At 55.0% G+C, this 14,524-nt stretch overlaps 2 protein-coding genes across 2 annotated transcripts in view; both read right to left on the reverse strand.

The window, feature by feature from the left end:
- LOC106816811 (ribosomal biogenesis protein LAS1L-like) lies at nt 1–633 on the reverse strand (the record flags this gene model as incomplete). Its single annotated transcript, XM_014821442.1, has 1 exon — nt 1–633. A coding segment is annotated over exon 1 (537 nt), but the record flags the coding sequence as incomplete, so codon positions are not given.
- Nucleotides 634–5,728: 5,095 nt separating this feature from the next.
- The window catches only part of LOC106816809 (trichohyalin-like), a 34,547-nt gene continuing 25,751 nt past the window's right edge, over nt 5,729–14,524 (reverse strand). Inside the window, exons 7-10 of the mRNA XM_014821440.1 lie at nt 8,078–8,258; nt 7,498–7,638; nt 6,697–6,995; nt 5,729–5,855 (exon numbers count right to left, since the gene is read on the reverse strand). Of these exons, the coding sequence (XP_014676926.1) occupies nt 5,729–5,855; nt 6,697–6,995; nt 7,498–7,638; nt 8,078–8,258 (748 nt within the window). The remainder of the gene's footprint in view (nt 5,856–6,696; nt 6,996–7,497; nt 7,639–8,077; nt 8,259–14,524) is intronic.

Below are 14,524 nucleotides of genomic sequence, written 5' to 3' on the forward strand. Positions count from 1 at the left end.
TTCCTCCTGCTTCACATCCTCTTCATCCTCCTTCACTTCCTCTTCCTCCTCCTTCACTTCCTCTTCCTCCTCCTTCACTTCCTCTTCCTCCTCCTTCATCTCTTCTGATTTGTACGTCACATCCTCCCCGGTTACCATCTCTGCAGCATCCTCATCCTTGTAGGTCCCAGCTTCCCTGTACATCATTGTCTCCAGGCTGTCCACGGGTTCGATATCCGGGGTCGTGACACCTGGCATGGGCATCCCACAACTCTCCTGTTCTGCGCCAAAGAGTGCAGCGATATCCCGCGGCCTTTCCTCTCTCCCTCCCGGTCCGGAAATTTCCGCCGTTGTCGCCGCGAAGCCTTCCTCTCGCTTCCCTAGTTCACCAGGAAGCAACATGTGGCCGGAACCATCGGGAGTCTCAGCGGCGAAGCCCTCCTCCGAGGAGGAGGAGTACTTCTCGTCGTCGTCGTCGGGATGCTCAGACTCGACGTCGTGCTCGGCGCCCTCCTCGGCCGTCGCGACGTGCGGCGTTGCCTCGGCGATGCACTCCATCTCGCGCTTGTAGCGCTCGTACTCCTGCTCGTACGCGCGAAACTTGCGCTCCAGGTGCTCGCCGATCCCAGCCTCTTCCTCATCGTCGCCGACCTGTTGCCCTGGCAACCGCTCGGCGACGGGCGCTCCTCGCGGCTGCACGTCCAGGGCGGAGGTTGGCTGGATGTGTTCAGCTTTATCGATCACATCCTCATCCGCCTCCCTGGCAGCTACTTCCCGTGGTTCTTCCTGCTTGTCCACCTCTGGATCGGATGGTCTATTCACTTCCTCATCCTTGACCTCTCCATCTGCTTCCTCATCCTTGACCTCTCCATCTGCTTCCTCATGCTGCACGCTCTCATCTGCCTTCCCATCCTGACCTCTCTCATTACTTCCTGCGATCCGTGGTGGTGGACTCTCTCATCTACTTCTCATCATTGACTCTCTCATCCTACTTCCTCATCCTTGACCTCGTGCATCTACTTCCCATCCTTGACCTGCTCACTACTATCCTATCCCTTGACTCTCGCATCTACTTCCTCATCCTTGACCTCTCCATCTACTTCCTCATCCTTGACCTCTCCATCTACTTCCTCATCCTTGACCTCTCCATCTACTTCCTCATCCTTGACCTCTCCATCTGCTTCCTCTTTCTCGCTAGGCGGGGGAGGAGTCGCTTCACGGCTGGCGAATGAAGCCATCACAGCCTCTTCTTCCCCTCCTCTTCAGCATCATTAGCCTCATGAGGCTCCTACAGAGCAGCAGCAAGCAGCGCCAGTGCCAGCAGCAGCCGCAGCCAGCGAGGCAGCAGAGCACAGGCAGCATCACAGCAGCAGTACCAGCAGGCAGCATCAGCAGCTCAACCAGCAGCATCCCAGCCACATCAGCAGCATACCAGCAAGGCATCCCAAGCCAGCATTCAAGACACAACAGCACCATAAGCATCACCAGCAGGCCCCAGTAGCAGGGCGCGCATCAGTGCGCCTGAGCTCCTGCAGTTAATCCTAATCTCCTCTCTGCGTTGTCCGTATCGGCGTCGCCATGGCGCCCTGCTGCGTGCCATCGGCGTGCGGGCGAGGTATCTTCACGCAATCAGGCCACGTCCGCTGCACTCGCGACTAGATTGACAGCTCTGCCCTCGGCTCCAAGCGTAAAAATCCGTGCTCTGATATGAGACCTTCAGTCGGCGTCACTTGAGCGATGGGATGCGACGTCTGCAGAGGTCTCGCGTATGGGTCGCACTCTGTTCTCCTGCACCGTAACATCCAACCAGCGCGGTTCCTTTCCTCTTCACTCGCTGCCTCCTTCCTTCACTGGAGTCAACGTCGTGTCGCTCCCCTGAACATGAACGTCATCGGACGAGGAGAGGGACGACCCTCCCCCGCGCCGTGCATCGGGTGGCGACGGCGACCGGAAGAGCTCTCGGAGGCCGCCCCTGCTGCTCGTCATGCACATTCTCATCCACGTCGTAAATTGGGTCGGCCTGACGCGACGAAACGAGTCGGGAATCGCACTGGAGTGCCGCTATTCTTCTCTCCTTCTCCGTAACCTCCTCTACTTCCCCTTCTCCTGCTTCCCTCCTACTCCGCTGTGCTGGAATTTCCTCTCGTGCTTCATCTTTTCCTGCCGCATGCTCTTTTTTCTCGATGAGTATTGTCGACGCACGCTTCATGCGGGCATACCCGCAGCATCGCATCATTTCCTCATCCCTACTCACGTATGCGTGGCTTCCTATTGCCCGCCGCGTATGTCGTGGCTTCCTCTTCCCTTCTGACGTATGTTGTGGATTCTTCTTCTCTGCTAGCATATGTCGTGGCTTCCTTTTCTCTGGCTGCGTATGCTGCGGCTTCCTCTTCCCCCTGCTTACATATGTTGTGGCTTCCTTTTCCCTGCTGGCGTATGTCGTGGCTTCCTCTTCTCTGTTGGCATATGTCGTGGCTTCCCTCTTCGAATGGCTGGTCAATGTCGTGGCTTCTTTTCTCTGGCTGGAGTATGACTGCGGCTTCCTCTCCCTCATGGCTCAATGTTCGTGGCCTTCCTCTTCCCTGCTGGAGTAGGCTTTTTTGCGGGCTTCTTCGCTCTCGATAGTACGTGGGGCTGGCGTATCTGTGGCTTCCTTCTCTGGCTCTCGGTCATGCTGCGGCTTCCTCTTCTTTGGCTGACCATATGCTTGCGCTTCCTCTCCCTGCTCTACGTATGCTCTGCGGCTTCCTCTTCTGCATTACGTATGCTGCGGCGTTTCCTCTTCCTGCTGAACGTATTGCTGCGGCCTTCCTCTTCCCTGCTGACGTGATCTGCTGCGGCTTCCTCTTCCGCTACGTAATGCGCAGCTTCCCTTCCCTGCTTACGTATGCCTGCGGCTCTCCTCTTACCCTGCTTGGCGTATGCTGCGCTTCTTTCCCTGCTAGCATATGCGCGGCTGTCCTCTTCCCGCTGGTACGTAATGCTGCGGCTATCCTCTTCCTGCTTACGTACATGTCGCGGCTTCTCTTTCCCTGCTGTACGTATCTGCGGCTTCCCGTACTTCCCCGTCTTACGTCATGCGTGCGGCTTCCTCCTTCCTGCTGCGTATGCTGGGCGGCTTCCTCTTCCTGCTGCATATGCTGCGGCTCCTCTCCTGCATTACAGTATGCTGCGGCTTCTCTTACCTGTTACGTATGCTGCCGGCTTCTCTTCCTGCTGTACTATGACGCGGCTTCCTCTTCCCGCTTACGTATTCTGCGGCTTCCTCTTCCCTGTTGAACGTATTCTGGGCTTCCATCTTCCCTGCTGCATATGCTGCGGTTCCTCTTCTGGCTGGCGATGCTGCGGCTCCCTCTTCGGCCTGCTTAACGTATGGCTGGGTTTCTCTTCCAACCGTCGCGTTTTGCTTCGATACGTCGTGCGGTGGCGATCTGCGACGCTTCGTCACCTGTCAGCGTTACCTCATTCGCGCCGTTTATCAACCTCACGGGGCGAGTGTTCATTAGTCGAGGCAACGCTTAATCCGGACCGCTCTCTTCCATCTCGTCCCTCTTTCTCTCTTCTCTTCTGCGCCCCCCCCCCCCGCCCTCTTGCTTCTTCCCTGCCTGTGTCTTTGTATCGTCAGCTGCTTCTCTCTTGCCTGCATTCGACGCCTCTTCTTCCTCATCATATGCGCAGCTCCTTCTCTCTTCCGTGCATCGAAGCCTCTCTTCCCATCCTGATCGCAGTGCTTCTCTCTGCCTGCATCGACGCCCTTTCTTCCCATCCTATAAAGCTGCTTCAATTATCTCCTCTGTCGTGTATCGCTTACTGCTCTAGCTCGCGCTCGTGTGTGTATCATCGAAATGTTTCTCTCTGGTTGCATCGCAGCCTCTGCCTACTGCCGTGTTCCGGTTGGCTATCCACAGCTGCTTCACTCTCCCTCTCAGCAGTATCATCATCATCTCATCTCATCATCATCATCATATTCGAATGATGTTGCCTGAGCACGATGTGAAAACACGCATCGTGTTGCCTCCACCGCTACGCTGCCCGCGCAATCGCGTCGTGCGATGCAACAGGGATGCTTCACCTCTAGAGGCTTCTCTCTTACGGTGTGGATTGTCGTGGGATGCGGCGGACCAATCGGCGGAGTGTCCGCATCCCGCGTGCGTTGATGGATTCGATCATCTCTGCTGCAGCTCCTCGTGATCGCCTCGCTCACTCATCGCCTCTATGCGACTTATCCTCAGCATCCTCTAAGTATTCACCTCTGCTTGCTTTTTGACCGGCTACTATCCGCATGCAGAACTTCATCCTCTCGTCAGCATCCAACCAAAGTTAGGCATCGGAGAAGCGCTCCAGGCGGACGCGCCCTCTTCCTCAGCTCCTACTGAGAAAAAAGAAGCAGCTGACCGGCTCCTTCCCCTGCTTGCGGAGGGGAAACGTCCCCTGCCTTTCCTCACCAGACGCACCCGGCTCAGCTATCCATCACCTCCGCACCTCGGAGCCGCGTAGACGAGCTCCTCCTCTTTCCCTTCCTCTCTCGTCCTCTCCTCTTGCCTCGCTCCTGCCTCCTGCGTCCTCCTTCTCCTCCTCGCTCCTCCTCATCTCTTCTCCTCTCCTCCTTCTCCTCCCTCACTCTTTGCTCCTTACTCTCCTCGCTCCGTTGCCTCACGCTGGTGGCGATCGGGCTTCTCGGCCTAGCCTCAATGACGGCGCAGCGAGCTCGACGCGGAAGTCAGTGCTTCGCGCTGAAGCTCCGAAGCGTTGCGCGGATGCACGGCTCGGAGCCAGGAATGTTCGCCGACTGTCCCCGGCGTGTCCGCACCATGGTCAGCCGGTGGGGACGGGCCTGCTGTCGCCAGCTCTGTCTCGCAGCTCTGTCTTTGCCAGCCTGTCTCCAGCCAGCTCATGTCTCTTATTTCTCCCGTTGCTGCTGCGCTCTGTCTCCTATTCCCCGCTGCGCAGCTCTGTCTCCTATCTCTCAGGTGCTGCCAGCTCTGGTAGCTATATGATCCAGAGTGCTGCCAAGCTCTGTCCTCTATTTTCTCGCTGGTGCGTGCCACCTGTCTCTATTTCCCCTGCTGCGTCAGCTCTGTCTCTATCCTCAGGTGCTGCAGCTCTCTGTATCTATTAATCCAGGTGCTGCCCAGCCTCTGACCTAATTTTACCTCGTCGCCGCTCTGGCTCTGATTGTTTATTCCTCTGACAGCTCTGGTAGGTGAATGATTCAGGTGCTGCACCTCTGTACCTATATGTCCTGGTCTTCGCAGACTCTGACTCTATCTCTGTTGCGTGATGGCCGACCTTCCTGTCTCTCCAGGTGCTGCGCAGCTCTGACTCTATCTCTGTTGGTGCTGCCAGCTCTTTGACTGCATCTCTGATGGTGGGCCATTCTTCACTATTTCCCCTGCTGGCTGCCAGCTCTGTTCTTATATCTCCAGGTGCTGTCAGCCTGACTCTATCTCTTGTTGGTGCTGGCAGCTCTGACTCTATCTGCGTTGTGCTGCCTAGCTTGAACATTTCTCTTTCTTCTGCTGCTGCACTTCTTCTTCAATCTCGATGTCTTGATCAGTTGATCATAGTAATTGCTAGATGGAACCACCTTCTCAGAACTGATTGGAACGCAAATCCAAAATCTTCTGTCTCTGCAGCTCTGTCTCTGCTGCTCTGTTTTCTGCAGCGTCGTCCTCTACATCCTCTGTTGCTGCCAGCTCTGTTATCTCTCTCAGGTGGGCGCTAGCTCTGTCTCTGTCTCTCGCTGATGCTACATCGTCTGTTCGCCATCTCTCCTGTGCTTGCCACTCTGTACTATTTCTCCCAGGTGCTGCAGCTCATGTGACTCACGCTCTCTATGTTGCTGCAGTTCGTCTGCTGTACTTTTCTCCTGTGGGCTGCAAATATATAAAAAAAAAAAAACCGTCTAGTCCTCTATTTTCTCCTGCTGCTGTCGAGCTGTGTTCTATATACTCCTGTGCTGCAGCTCTGTAGCTACCTCTTCCTGTTGCGCCAGCTCTGTCTCCATCTGCTCCGCACGCTGGCAGCTCGTGTCTCTATCTCTCGCTGCTGCCAGCTTTGTCTTCTATCCTCTCCTGGTGCTGCCAGCCTCTGCTCTATCTGCTCCCTGCTCGGCTGCCAGGCTCTGTCTTCTATTGCTCCGGTCAACCAGCTCTGTCTGCTTAGCTTCTGTCTCCTATCTTTTGTTTGGATGCTGGCCAGCTCTGTCTCTATCGCTCTCCTGCTGGCTGCCAGCCATGTCTCTATCTCTCCTGGTGACTGTCAACTCTTGTTCTATTTCTCCGTGCTGCTGCCAGCTCTGTCTGCTATTCTCCGGGGCGCAGCTCTGTCTCTATCTTCTCCAGGTCTATCAGCTCTGTCTCTATTTCTCTGGTTGTGCCGATTGTCTCTGCAGCTTCTGCTCTATCTTTTGGTGCTGCAGCTCTGTCCTCTATCTCTCTGTTGTGCCAAAGCTCTGTCTCTACTCTCTCCTGTTTGCTGGCCCAGCTAGTCGCTTATCTCTTCTGATCTGCCAGCTCTGTCTCGCATGCCCTCTGCGTGCTGCCAGCTTGTCTCTATATCGTCTTGTGCTGGCACTCTGATCTCATCTTTCGCTGATGCTGCAGTCTGTCTCTATCTCTCCTGGTGGTCCAGCTCTGTCGCTATCTCTCTGTGCGCAGCTCTGATCTCCACTCTCCTGCGCTGCAGCTCTGTCCTCTATATTCCTGTTGCTGTCACTCTTCTCTATCTCGTCCTGCTGATGCCAGCTCTGTCTCTATCTCTCCTGATGCTGCCGAGCTCTGCTCTATCTCCCTGGTCTCTGCCAGCTCTGTCTCTATCTTTCCTGGTCCTGCCAGCTCTGTCCCGCATCTCCCTTTGGTTGCTTGCCAGCTCGTCCTATCTCTCCTGTGCTGCCAGCTCTGTCTCGCATCTCTTCGATGCTGCAGCTCTGTCTCTATCTCTCCTGCGTCTAGACAAAGTGTAAACAAGCTCCCCGCCCCTCGGATCGCAACATCAGCCAGCTCCATTTCTTCCTCCTGTTAAACATAGACAAAAGAATAGGTGTTCACAGCAGATTTAGAAACATCTCTCCTCAGACACGCACACACACATGCAACGCACACACGCACAAGCACTCACACTCGCACACACGCACAAGCACTCACACTCGCACACACGCACAAGCACTCATACTCGCACACACGCACAAGCACTCACACACGCACAAGCACTCACACTCGCACACACGCACAAGCACTCACACACGCACAAGCACTCACACTCGCACACATGCGCAAGTACGATCGTATTGCCTATACGAATGCAACGTACACACATACACAAACACGCACGTGCACACATACACAAACACGCACGTGCACACATACACAAACACACACGTACACACATACACAAGCATGCACGTACATACGAACGATCACATGCACGTGGTATTTCATTCAGTGCCTCTCAGCTCCCAGCGTTCCTACTTTCACGTTGTTACTAGGATACGCATCCTCGCTTCAAGAGAGCACCCACCTTCTTCCTTGTCCTGCTCATTATGGCTTCCAGACGCAGCTTCCGCTCTTGCCGCTCCTCCTCCTCTCGCCTCGCCCTCTCCGCCATCTCCTGCTCCACCCGCTCTTGGGCCTCCTTCGCCTCCATCTCAGCTAGGATCCTCTGCAAAGGAAAGCAACGAAATGTGATGGAACTGTCCGTGAAGGAAGGAAGAAGTTCACAGGCATCGTTGTAATCTTGAGGAACTTTACGCGAACACTGCCTGACGTCGTTGGGATTTATAAGAGGCTCATACATGCAACAAAATAAAAATAAACGAATATATTGACACATTTAAAATCAAATAATAATAATAATAATAATAATAATAATAATAATAATAGCACGGTCAACCAAGAAGCCACCGGCTAATGCAGTGATCCACTTTGGAAATAATAATAGTAATAGTAATAATAGTATAGTTAACTTTTACAAAGGCACCTGAATGAAAGAAGCCATGAGAGCTTTTAGTCATGCTTGTGCCAGCTCACATGAAAACATTCAACCTTTGGGCACTAACTTCCAGAAAAAAGGAGAAAGGCCAGAGCAAAGGAACACGTACCTCTCTGGCTTCCTCCATGAGTCTTTCCTCCTCTGCAGCCCTTCGCATCTCTTCCTCCTCCAGCTCACGTTCGAGTCTCATAGTCTCAAGCCGGTCTTTCTCTTCCTGCTGCCTCCTTTCCTCCTCCTCCCTGCGCAGCCGTTCCTTGTGCTCCTGTTCCTTCCTCTGTTCCAATTCGATTCTAAATGTGGAGGATGGGTGTTAGTGAGAGAGGGGGAAAGAGATGGAGAAGCCATCACAGCCTCTTCTTCCCCTCCTCTTCCAGCATCATTAGCCTCATGAGGCTCTACCAGAGCAGCAGCATCATCACCAGCAGCAGCAGCACCAGCAGCATCACCAGCAGCAGTAACAGCAGCATCACCAGCAGCAGCATCACCAGCAGCATCACCAGCAGTAGCAGCATCACCAGCAGCAGCATCACCAGCAGCAGTAGCAGCAGCTGCAGCAGTATCACCAGCAGCATCACCAGCAGCAGCATCACCAGTAGCATCACCAGCAGCATCACCAGCAGCAGTAGCAGCATCAGCATCATCACCACCAGCAGCAGCAGCAGCAGCAGCAGCATCAGTGCGCATGACTCCGCGGTTATCCTCAATCTCCTCTCTCGCGTTGTCGTCATCGCGTCGCCATGGCGCCCTGCTGCCGTGCTCGCGTGCTGCAGGTATCTCCACGGCAACAGCCACGTCCGGTTCACTCCGACTAGATTGGCAGCTCTCCCCGGCGGCTCCACCGTAAAATCCGGTGCTCTGATATGAGACCTCAGTCGTCACTTGAGCGATGGGGGACTGGACGTCTGTGCGGTCTCCGTAAGGGTCCACCTCTGTTCCTCCTGCTACCGTAACATCCATACCAGCGTCGGGTTCCTTTCCTCTTCCTCCTCCTCCTTCCTCACTGGCGTCCACGTCGGTGTCGCCTCCCCTGAACATGACGTCATCGACGAGGGGAGAGGCACGACCCTCCCCCGCGCCGTGCATCGGGGGCGACGGCGACCGAAGAACCTCGGAGGCGCCCCCTGCTGGCTCGTCATGCACTTCTTCATCCACGGTCTGCAAGTTGGGGTCGCGACCTGCGGCGACGAACGAGTCGGGAATTCGCACTGGAGTGCCGCTAGTCTTCTCTTCCCGTTCCTCCGTAACCTCCTCTATTTCTCCTGCTTCCTCTCTACCTCCGTCTGTGCTGCGAATTTCCACTCTGCCTTCATCTTCTCCTGCCGCATCTCTTTCTCCGTGAGTAACGTCGACGCACGCTTCTGCGGCATCACCCGCAGCATCCGCCTCATCTTCCTCATCCCTACTCACGTATGTCGTGGCTTCCTCTTGCCCGCCGGCGTATGTCGTGGCTTCCTCTTCCCTTCTGACGTATGTTGTGGCATCCTTTTCGCCATGCTGGCGTATGTCCGTGCTTCCATCTTTCTCTGTTGGCATATGTCGTGGCTTCCTCTTCAATGCTGGCATATGTCGTGGCTTCCTTTTCTCTGCTGGCGTATGCTGCGGCTTCCTCTTCCCTGCTGGCATATGTCGTGGCTTCCTCTTCCCTGCTGGCGTAATGCTGCGGCTTCCTCATTCCTTGCTTGGCGGTATTTCTGTGGCTTACCTCTTCTTCCTGCTTACGTATACTGCGGCTTCCTCTTGCCTTGCTGAATATGCTGCGGCATTTACCTCTCCGCTGCTTACGTATGCTGGGCGGCTTCCTCTTCTCCTGCTTTACAGTATGCTGCGGTTCCTCTTCCCTGCTGACGTATGCTGGACAGGCTGTCCTCTTAGCCCTGCTGACGTACTGCCTGCGGCTTCCTCTTCCGCTGATTACGTATGGCTGCAGCTTCCTCTTCCCTGCTTACGGTATGCTGCGGCCTTCCCTCTTCCGCTGTGGCGTAATGCTGCGGCTTCCGCTTCTGCTAGCTATAATGCTGCGGCTTCGGCTCTTCCTCTGCTTACGTTATGCTGCGGCCTTATCCTCTTCCCTGCTTAACGTATGATCGGGCGGCTTCCTCTTCCCTGCTTACGTATGCTGCGGCTTCCATCTTCTGCTATACGTATGCTTTGGCCGGCTTCCTCTTTGCGCCATGCGTGACTATGCTGGCGGCTTCCTCTTGCCCTGCTGGCATATGCTGGCGGCTTCCTGCTTCCCTGCTCACGTATGCTGCGGCTTTTTCCTCTTCCCTGCTTACGTAATGCTGGCGGCTTCTCATCTCCCTGCTTACGTATGCTGCGGTTCCTCTATCACTGCTTACGTATGCTGGCGGCTTCCTCTTCCGGCTGTTGCACGTATAGGTCTGGGCTTCCTCTTATCCCGCTGCTTACGTATGCTGCGCTTCGCTCTTCCCTGTTGACGTATGCTGCGGCTTCCTCTTCCGCTGGCTGGCATATGCTGCGGCTTCCTCTTCCTGCTGGCGTGATGCTGCGGTTCCGTCTTCGATCTTACGTATGCTGCGGCTTCCTCTTACCAACCGTCGGCGTTGCGATGACGTGCCGCGGTGGCGATGTCTGGCGACAGAGCTATGCGTCAGCGCTTTGTGCACGTTGACCATCATCGACGCGCGCCCGTGTCAGCACCTCACGGCGCGAGTGTTCGATATCGAGCAACGCCTATTCTCGACCTCCATTCTGCATTCTCCTCTCATTCCTTCTTTACTTCTGCTCCATATCTTCTTCCTCGGCTCCTGTGTGCTTTGTAATCGCAAGCTGCTTGCTCTCTTACTGGCCTGCATCGACGCCTCTTTCTTACCCATCGCTATCCGCAGCTCCTTCTCTCTTGGCCTGCATCGACGCCGTCTTTCTTATCCCATCCTATTCGGCAAGTTGCCTTCTCTGCTTGGCCTGCATCGACGCCTCCTTTCTTCGCCCATCCATATCATAGCTGCTTCATTCTCACTCTGTGCTGTATCGCTTACTTCTGCTTAGCCTCGTGGCTCGTATGTATTCACAAATGTTTCTCTGCATGGCTGCATCGTCATCCTCTCCTACCTGTCCGGTGTTCCGTTTGCTATCACAGCTGCTTCACTCTCACCTCTCAGCAAGTATCATCATACATCATCATGCATCATCATCATCATTCAATGCATCTACTTGCATGATTTGGTTTTGCTGAGCACGTGTGAAAACACCGTCGTCGTGTTTCCTTCCCGCCGCATCACCTGCGCTTCAATCCTCGTCGTCGATGCCACACCGGGAAATGTGGCTGCTTCATCCGTCAAGACTTCTTCATCTTACGGTCCAGTGGTTGTTCGGTGGCGATGCGCGGACCCATGCGGATGGAGGTTGTCCCGGCATCCCCGTCGTTTGATGGCTTCATCATCTCTGCTACGAGCTTACTCGTGAGTCGCTCGCATCGTTCTCTCGCGACTTTCTCAGACCTGGCCTCTCATCTCACGCTCCAACTGCTGCTGTTTTCGACGCGCTACTATCCGCATGCAGAACTTCATCTCTGCTCAGCATGCCAACAGCAAAAGTTGCACCGGGAACGCTCCCCGCCGCACCGCCTCTTCTCAGCATCCGTAAACTGACTAGAGCAGCTGGGGCTGCTTTTCCTTTCCCACTCTGCTGGGGCTGAGAGGATGTCCTCCCTGCCTTCCTCAGCCACCAATACGCACACGCGGCTGCAACTATCTCACCTCCCACCTCGGGGAGGTAGCCGCTTCTCCTCTTCCTCCTCCTCTCCTCCTGAACCTCCTCCTTCTCCTCACCCTTCTGCCTCCTTCTTGCCTCCTCACTCCTCCATCCTCCTCCTCCTCCTCACGAAGCTGAGTTGTGGCGATCATAGGCATATGCTCGCTCAGGCCTCAATGACGGCAAGCAGCGAGCTCGACGGCGGAAGTCCAGTGCTTCGCGCTGAAGGCTCAAAGCGTTTGCCGCGGATGCACGGCTTCGGAGGCTCAGGAGTGTCGGCGATGTCGCGGCGGTCAAGGCTGACCGTCGGCAGCGTGTCGCGTCACCCATGCAACGGTGGGGCTGCTGTTTGCCAGGCTCTGTCTCTGGCGCAGCTCTGTCTCTATCTCTCCTGTGCTGCCAAGCCTCGTGCTCTATTTCTCCCATGTTGCTGCCAGCTCTGTCTCTATTTCCCCTGGTGCTGCAGCATCTGTCTCTATCTCTCCAGGTGCTGCCAGCTCTGTAATCTACCTATGTCGCAGGTGGCTGCAGCTCTGACTCTAGTTTCTCCTCTGTGCTGGCCAGCTCATGGCTCTTGATTGTTCTAATCTCCTCCACGCTCCTGTAGGGAATGTCAGGTGCTGCAAACTTCTGTATCTATATGGTCCGCTGGTGCGTTGCGCAGCTCTGACTGCTATGCTCTGTTGGTGGCTGGCCAGCTCTGACTCTAATTTCCCGCTGCTAGCTGCAGCGCTGTCTCTATCTCTCTCAGGTGCTGCCAAGCTGCTAGACTCTATCTCTGTTGGTGCTGGCCAGCTCTGCTCTATTCGTGTTGGTGCTGCGCAGCTCTGACTCTATCGTCTGTGGTGCTGCCAGCTTCTGTCTCTATCTCTATCCAGGTGCTGCAGCCTCTGTCTCTAAATCTACTGCCCAGGTGCTGCCAGCTCTGACTCTATCCTCTGTTGGTGCTGCCAGCTTGCTGACTGCTATCTCTGTTGGTGCTGCCAGCGCATGACTCTCTTTCTTCTGCTGCTGCACAGCCTCTTCTTCATCTCGGATGGTCTTGACAGTTTTGATAGTATATTGCGTAGATGTCACCACCTTCTCAGAACCGTGAGTGCGGACGCTGCAAATCCAAGAGAATCTTCTGTCCTGCCAGCTGCTGTTTCTGCAGCTCTGTCTCTGAACAGCTCTGTCTGCTACATTTCTGTTGCTGCCAGCTTGTTGTACTACCTCTCCAGGTTGCTGCGCAGCTGCTATCTCATGTCTCTCCATGTGCTAAGAGCTCTGCTCCATCTCGTGCCTGTTGCTGCCAGCTCGTGTATCTATTTCTGCCAGTGCTGCCAGCTCTGTCTCTATCTCGTCCTGTTGCTTGGCCAGACTCTGTCTCTGTTCTTCGCTGGTGCTGCCAGCTCTGTCTTCTGTCTGCTCCTGGTGCATTGGCCAGCTTGCTGTCTCCATCTCTCCTGTTGGTGCCAGCTCTTGATCTCTCGCCAGCTGCTGTCTCAAACATCTTCTGTTTCTGGCCAGCTGTATCTAGACCTCTCCAGGTGCTGCCAGCTCTGTCTCTGTCTCTCCTGGTGCTACCAGCTCTGATCTCCATGCTCGTCCTGTTGGCTCGGCCAAGCTCTGTATCTATTCTCCAAGGGTGCTGCGCAAGCTCTGGTATCTGATCATCTCCTCTGTTGCTGCCAGCTCTGATCTCATCTCTCCTGGGTGAGCTGCCAGCTGCTGTCTTCCCATCTCCTGCTGTTGTGCAGCTCTGTCTACCTACTCTCCTGCTGGCTGCCGCTCTGCCTCTATCTCTCTCTGTGTGCGCAGCTCTATATATTACCTCTACTGTTGCTCGCCAGCTTGCCTCTATCTTCCTGGTTGCGCCAGCTCTGTATCTAACCTCTCGCTGGTGCTGGCAGCATCTGTCTCTATCTGCTCCTGGTGCTGCCAGCTGCTGTACTCTATTCTCTTGTGCTACCAGCCATCTGTAGTCTATTTCTTACTGGTGCTGCCAGCTCCTGTATCTATCTCTTGTTGTTGCTGCCAGACTTCTGTCTCTTATGTTCTTCTGGTCTGCCAGCTCTGTCTGCTAATCTCTCTGGCTGCTACGAGCTCTGTATCTATTTCTTTGGTGCTGCAGCTCTGTCTCTATCTCTGTGAATGCTGGCCAGCTTCATAGTCTCTATTTATCTCCTGGTTGTGACGCAGCTCTGTCTCTATCATCTGTTGGTGTGCCGCCCTGTCTCTATCTCTCCTCGCTGTCTGCCAGCTCTGTCTCTATCTTTTCTCCTGGTGATGCAGTCTGTAATCTATGATTCCAGGTGCTGCAGCTCATGTCTCTATCTCATCCTGGGGCTGCCAAAGCTCTGTCCCCATCTCAGTCCTGTGCTGCAGCTTGCTGTCTCTATGCTCTCCTGGTGCTGCCAGCTCTGTCTGCCATCTCTTCTGATGCTGGCCAGCTCTGTCTACTATCATCTCCTGCGCTAGAGCGCAACATCACCAGCGCAGCTTCCATTTCTATCCTCCTGTTAAACATCAGACAAAAAGAATAGGTGTTCGGCAGCAGATTAGAAAGCATCTCTCCTGACGGACACGCACACGACACATGCAACGCACACACGCACAACAACTCACATGCCGCGCACACACGCACAAGCACTCACACTCGCACACAGCGGCCACAAAGCACTACAACACTCGCACACAGACGCACAAGCACTCACAACTCCAGCACACGAACGCACAAGCACTCACACTGCAGCACACATACGCACAAGCACCATCACACGTACGCACACACGCACAAGCCCACGCATGCAACGCACACACCACAAGCCAGCTCATGCACTACAGCCACGACACACGCACG

The sequence above is a fragment of the Priapulus caudatus genome, unplaced genomic scaffold, assembly GCF_000485595.1.
Source record: "Priapulus caudatus unplaced genomic scaffold, Priapulus_caudatus-5.0.1 Scaffold1493, whole genome shotgun sequence".
Classification (NCBI taxonomy): Eukaryota; Metazoa; Priapulida; class Priapulimorpha; order Priapulimorphida; family Priapulidae; genus Priapulus; species Priapulus caudatus.